The sequence below is a fragment of the Ciona intestinalis genome, unplaced genomic scaffold (assembly GCF_000224145.3).
Source record: "Ciona intestinalis unplaced genomic scaffold, KH HT000074.2, whole genome shotgun sequence".
NCBI classification, from domain to species: domain Eukaryota; kingdom Metazoa; phylum Chordata; class Ascidiacea; order Phlebobranchia; family Cionidae; genus Ciona; species Ciona intestinalis.
In genome coordinates this window covers 25,296-31,336 of record NW_004190396.2, presented here as the reverse complement: position 1 = coordinate 31,336, position 6,041 = coordinate 25,296, and the positions used below count along the sequence as shown (strand labels likewise).

The 6,041-nt window shown below is 36.9% G+C and overlaps 2 protein-coding genes across 3 annotated transcripts in view; both read left to right on the top strand.

The window, feature by feature from the left end:
* The window catches only part of LOC100182591, a 6,669-nt gene extending 1,227 nt beyond the window's left edge, over positions 1 to 5,442 (top strand). Inside the window, exons 3-18 of the mRNA XM_002121379.5 lie at positions 209 to 338; positions 629 to 797; positions 1,115 to 1,220; positions 1,310 to 1,513; positions 1,715 to 1,843; positions 2,075 to 2,196; positions 2,380 to 2,468; positions 2,699 to 2,891; positions 3,121 to 3,238; positions 3,307 to 3,370; positions 3,421 to 3,471; positions 3,565 to 3,623; positions 3,916 to 4,149; positions 4,612 to 4,655; positions 4,778 to 4,902; positions 5,140 to 5,442. Coding sequence (XP_002121415.3) covers positions 209 to 338; positions 629 to 797; positions 1,115 to 1,220; positions 1,310 to 1,513; positions 1,715 to 1,843; positions 2,075 to 2,196; positions 2,380 to 2,468; positions 2,699 to 2,891; positions 3,121 to 3,238; positions 3,307 to 3,370; positions 3,421 to 3,471; positions 3,565 to 3,623; positions 3,916 to 4,149; positions 4,612 to 4,655; positions 4,778 to 4,902; positions 5,140 to 5,215 — 1,913 coding nt within the window. The 3' untranslated portion in view covers positions 5,216 to 5,442. The remainder of the gene's footprint in view (positions 1 to 208; positions 339 to 628; positions 798 to 1,114; positions 1,221 to 1,309; positions 1,514 to 1,714; positions 1,844 to 2,074; positions 2,197 to 2,379; positions 2,469 to 2,698; positions 2,892 to 3,120; positions 3,239 to 3,306; positions 3,371 to 3,420; positions 3,472 to 3,564; positions 3,624 to 3,915; positions 4,150 to 4,611; positions 4,656 to 4,777; positions 4,903 to 5,139) is intronic.
* A 370-nt stretch (positions 5,443 to 5,812) lies between these two features.
* LOC100181770 (UDP-xylose and UDP-N-acetylglucosamine transporter) overlaps positions 5,813 to 6,041 on the top strand; it is a 4,188-nt gene continuing 3,959 nt past the window's right edge. The window contains exons 1-2 of one of the 2 annotated variants that reach the window (XM_026838315.1): positions 5,813 to 5,921; positions 5,989 to 6,036. In XM_026838315.1, coding sequence (XP_026694116.1) covers positions 6,016 to 6,036 — 21 coding nt within the window. In that variant the 5' untranslated portion in view covers positions 5,813 to 5,921; positions 5,989 to 6,015. The remainder of the gene's footprint in view (positions 5,922 to 5,988; positions 6,037 to 6,041) is intronic. The other variant, XM_002126823.5, reaches the window with a different exon arrangement.

The following is a 6,041-nucleotide window of genomic DNA, read 5'->3' as shown; positions in this document are numbered from 1 at the left end:
GCCCACCCTGCCACCCCAGGNTTTGGTGCCTATGTTGGTTATTACATATATCAGTCTTATCGGGAACTGCATTTGGTGAATGTTGATTATTCTGTCCAGTATCGTTCTGTGAGAAGTCTTGCTTATAGAAACATTTGGCACAATAGTCGTTTGTATCCAGGTCGGAATAAGTTTCATTCACTAACTTTGATTATTATTATTCTCACAGAAAACGTTGGTGATAACTACCCGTCAATCACCCGCGGTGATGTTTTGTATAATATCGGTTACGGGTACGAGAAAATGAACAACTATGACATCACAATACGTTATTATGAAAGTGCAATCAGCGATTTTAAGTGAGTCATTGACATTGTTTTGATTATGATGTCACAAATATTAGTGACATCATTATATAATATACTGTTCTGTTATTTGTTCCTTCGAATACGATATCGAAGATCAAATTAATTAAAGCAACGAAGAGAACAGAATTAGCAGCGAAACAACAGTCGTTAAAACACGCTATGGGTAAAAATACTCGAGTAAAAGTGTGGAACAAATGCGTGGCTGCTAAATCTACAATACAGTATTAATTGTAATGACAGTTGTTTAAAAACAAAGTTGTATTAACGTAATTATCAACCAGGTTAAGCCCCCAGCGGAGGGCGATGTTATGCTCGACGATGGACAAAGTGGCCGCGATGCACGTCAAGCACGGGGACCATATTAGGGCACGAGGGGTGTATTATGATGTCATAAAGATATATATGGATGAACAATTATACGAAGAAGCGTGTTCTGCAATGTTACGACAGGTGTATATATTATTTCTATGTTACGACAGGTGTATATATTATTTCTATGTTACGACAGGTGTGTATATTATTTCTATGTTACGACAGGTGTGTATATTATTTCTATGTTACGACAGGTGTATATATTATTTCTATGTTACGACAGGTGTGTATATTATTTCTATGTTACGACAGGTGTATATATTATTTCTATGTTACGACAGGTGTGTATAATATTTCTATGTTACGACAGGTGTGTATATTATTTCTATGTTACGACAGGTGTGTATATTATTTCTATGTTACGACAGGTGTATATATTATTTCTATGTTTTCAGGTTGAAGCAGTTCTTGGGGATTCCCCTGTTTTGGATAATTCTTGTTTTTCAATTCTGGACGAATGTTTGGATAATTGCGATAAAATAAAGAACAACGTTGCAAAATGTAAGTTGGGTGGTTGGGGTTCGCATATAGAGACCACCATTGTGGGCGTACAACACTCATGTTTAACGAGGATGTTCATTCCTCTGCAGGTAAAGTGTTAACGGAACTTGGGTTGAAATATTCGTTGCTTGGAAGATTTGCGGTCGCGGTTGATTGCTTCGATGACGTGTTACGGTTGAGTGAGGATAAACAGTTGGTTGCCGTGGCGATGCAGAATATGGGGGCCGTTAAAAATCGACTTGGGGAGTTTACCGCGGGAATCCCCTGGCATGAGAAAGCGATCAAACTACATGGTTAGTCGAGTGGCGACAGGTACAATATAAGTATTTTATCTCTTTAAACACGATAGCGAAGATCAAGTTATTACAAATAGTAAAGAGAAGGAAAGTAGCAAGAAGGCGACAGTTGATAAAATAACATTGAAAGAGCATCGGTACAAAATTGTGGCCGTCAAACCCAACATACAATAAACTCACGTTGATTCTCGCATGTAGGTAACCTTGGCAACAGGAACGCACAAGGACAATGTTTTTGCAACCTTGCAAACGCGCTGACTCATGCTCAACGAATCGATGATGCAGCAGAAGCATTTATTCATGCGTTACAAGCTTTTAAAGATTCAGGTATATGATGTCATAATGTAATACATTGATGTCATAATCATACACGTCACTTTTTTGAGTATTACACAAATTCAGGGTGACATTGTTAAAACTATTTTAGGTTTAAAACCGGATATGATGTTGCCCCGGTTTCAATAGTTGGGGCAACTTGCAACCCTTGTTACCCTTGGTGTTACGCCTATGCTGTTATTATAATAATCCCATTATAATCCCAACCTCAATAACTTTCAGACGACAAACTTGGTCAATGGCAAGTCCACGATGGGTTGGGGAGGGTTTACGTTTATTATGGGAAATACAACAAGGCTGTGAAACAATATAAACAAGCTATTATATTACAAGCCCAGAGCAAGGTAGGTGGAGTCGTGTGTGGCAGATGACAGTTGTTTTATATATGGCTGATAACAACTCATTAGTGACCACTGAGTTTGGGCAATTGTCGTTAAGTGTCTTGCTCAAGGACACATACACCCACAATGGTAGCAGCTTATTGTTCATAACAGCATTAATATTGTGACTAACACACTGACCCTCAGGACACCACGAAAGCCACTCAGGACAAATTGGTTGAAAACTTAAGTCGTGCCTTGATGTTGCAACACGTTCCTCCAACACCGAGACACAGGTAGCACCGATATCCATAATGATGGAATAAATATCGTTTAAATAAACTTTGTAAACTTACGGATCTTACAAATACTTGGTTTCAATCAATACAACAGACAAACAGCGACAAAATCTTCCCAACATTTCTGACTTTGTAACCGAGTAATCGTCAACAGATTGTTTGTTTCGTAGCAGCCATGCCCTAACCCTTAACCCCCCTTACCCCACTTATCTAATTACCCCACCCAGGGAAATAGAAGCCCCGCCCCCGGTTGAGGAACCGCCCATCCAGGTCGACGCCCCCAATACTCAGCCAATCAAAAATTCCCATAATTACGCACGGGGTCGTCGAGAGTTCGGTCGTGATGGTCGTCCACTACGCTTCGTTAATCGGGGGTTGTCATCCTTCACCGCACACGATGTCGTAACAATGGATGGACTGGTACGTAACAATAGGTATTGTTAATGTTAGTAAGATAAGATGGGATACCGTTATCTCATAACAACACATACAACTAACCATGTTTCAAAAATTAGCAACCCTGTTTTAGAGTCCTAGGGGTAGAGTTATATAATTCTGTGAATATTATTCGTTTACTACGTAAATAAAAAGGAGTAAAACCTTCACCCAGCCTACTATACATGTCCCATCTTACCCCACAACCCCACAGGACTCTTACCCTTCAAGTTCGGACGATTCCGACCCGGATATTAAGCGTACCATCTTACCCCGCCACTCAAGTTTACAAGGAAGTCGTAGAAAGTCGGGGAAATTAAACTCAAGTCAAGGTTTGTTCATATTTTTCAGTAATTTTTTTATATAAATGGTGTTTTTTTATAAATTTTTTTCATGTTAGGTTTACTTGATCTCGATTCCCCGAGTAATCGACCAATCACGACGGAGGAAAAAGAATACGATAAGTAATTATGACATCATTGTTACATCATCATAATTACATCATTATTACCAGGTTACTAAGAGACAGCGGAGGCAGCAACACAAATTATAACCAGGCTTTTCGGTAAGTTTGAATATTTGGACAATTAATATTTATTTTGGTTTAATGTCACCACGTGCCCATTTATCACTTAACTTACGTGCCCATTTATACCAGGGATCAGCTTCAATCCATCTCCGAAAGTTTGACGGATGTTTCGTCGGCAACGGATGAAGGTAACGGTGTTTGTATCGTATTGAATGCTTGTTTATCGTCGCGTAACTAATGTTTGAATGAATGTAACCTGATGTCGTTTCCCGCCAATTCTCATATTTCCATATCTATCTTTTCGAATACGATAGCGAAGATCAAATTAATTAAAACAACGAAGAGAAGGAATCAGAGGCAAAATGACAGTCGTTAAAACACGCTACGGGCGAAAAGTGTAGAAAAAAGCGTCCGAAGAAAAGCAATAAATTTATATTATGTTTTTATTCAACTTTACAAACCACCCCTCTTACCCCCCAGACCCACCAATCCCGAAACCGAACCCTCTTCCAAGAACCCTCAAACATGGGGAATCCCCTGGGGATGGGAAAAACCCCGATAAACATGAGGAAAACCCCCTGAAGGTGGAACACCTGGTGGGACTTTCCCAGCGCTCTAAAACCCCCCCTATCAAACCAGCGCGCAAGATATTATCCGATTCAAGTTATTCAACAATCAACAAAACTACAAGGTTTTCCCCAAAAAATCCACCAGGTGATACTTAGGATTATAATGTTGAATATAATGTTGATTATAATGTTGATTATAATGTTGATTATAATGTTGATTATAATGTTGATTATAATGTTGATTATAATGTTGATTATAATGTTGATTATAATGTTGATTATCATGTTGATTATAATGTTGATTATCATGTTGATTATTATGTTGATTATTATGTTGATTGTTGATTATAATGTTGATTATTATGTTGATTATAATGTTGATTATAATGTTGATTATAATGGTGGGAATAGATTGTTGTGCGACTGTGGGCATGGGGGCGGCAACTATAAATGTTAATTCTTTATACAAACGCTTCTTTTAATTAGAAGTTTAACTTTAAATAATAATAATGTTGAAACATTGTTGCGTTATAATAAAGTCTTGATAAAAAGGCGGTAATTGTTTGTTTGCCTATGATGTCATACTAAGTTATTGTTATATTAACAGAACATACTTACGAATCCATCCGAAGAGATCCCGACGAGACCCAGGTTTGAGCGCAATATATACTTTTTTATGTTTGAAAGTAATATATATAACTATCTAACAAAGTATTGGGTAACATTGTTCAATTACCCCAGCCCCCATATTAGCCGTCACCCATGTTTCACAGGTGGGAAACCCCCAAGTTACCCCTAATGATGACACTTTACATGGGGATTCCCCCGATGCTCCCCCATTATCATCCATCTATGGCACGGTTCCGACGAACAATGGGGAGGAGTTTGAAACAAAGAGGTTTGTGATGTCATCAATTAATAATAATTACTTTATTTGTGGCTTCGATTACGGTAGCGAAGATTTAGAAATATTTTAAACAAAACGACAGAATATATCAACAAAACCGCAGTCATTAAAACACGCTTGCGGATAAAATATATTTATATTGAATTAAAAAAGCGGGGTCGTTACACCTAGCAGTCAAACAACGAGCCTTTATGTTTAATTATTAATTAACAATCTCTTTGTTTGCAGTAATGATGTCATAAAAGAACTGAAGCCGCCGCAACCTGATGATAAAAAGAAATCAAGAATGTGTATTGTTATGTGATTGAACGACACCGATAATTTGTACAACCCATTAGTGACCACTGGGTTGGAGCAATTGTTGTTAAGTGTCCAAGAACATTTATGTATTGTGATGTAATAATCTTTGTATCCATCGTGTGCTATATATTTCTTAGTTTCAAATTATTTTAACAAATATTAAATCCTGTTTTGTAAACAATTAGCTTTATTCGCTCCCCTAAAAAATAAACCGTGTGCTTTTTGCGCCACCAACTGCTGTAAATATTTAGGAAGAAATTCCGCTAGGTTGCGCTAAAGATTTATTGTTTAATATGGTTGTTTGTATCGTATTTATGCGCATTAGTTTAATTGAAACTTATTTAACTTAAATACTTTTGTTTTAATTAATGTTTTTATAAAAATTATGTTATGCCTAACTCCCCAAACAAAGTTTGTTATTATGCTCAACAGCGCCAACTGCTGGTCGGACTATTTAAATTAAACAAACCGCTAGAGATTTTTAAACAAAAGAAAACAAAGAGATTGACCATTGGTTTTAATCTCTTTGAAAAAACCAACCAAAATGTTTTAACACGTATCTTTTATACAAATATGGTAAATAATAAGATATATTATTTATAGGTGCTTCATTAAATTAAATTATAGTTTACATTGGTCAACACTGCGGTAAATACATTTGGCAACACTGTAATAAACGCTGAGTCAGCTTTTACTACGAAGCAAATTAGGTAAGTTGTTTTTACCGCAGTATATTTTAATTAAGTTTAACTTAATAATTATTTTTATGTTAATCAGTTGACCTTTCACTGACGCCCAGGAACAATGGCCGAACTATGGACAATGGTTGC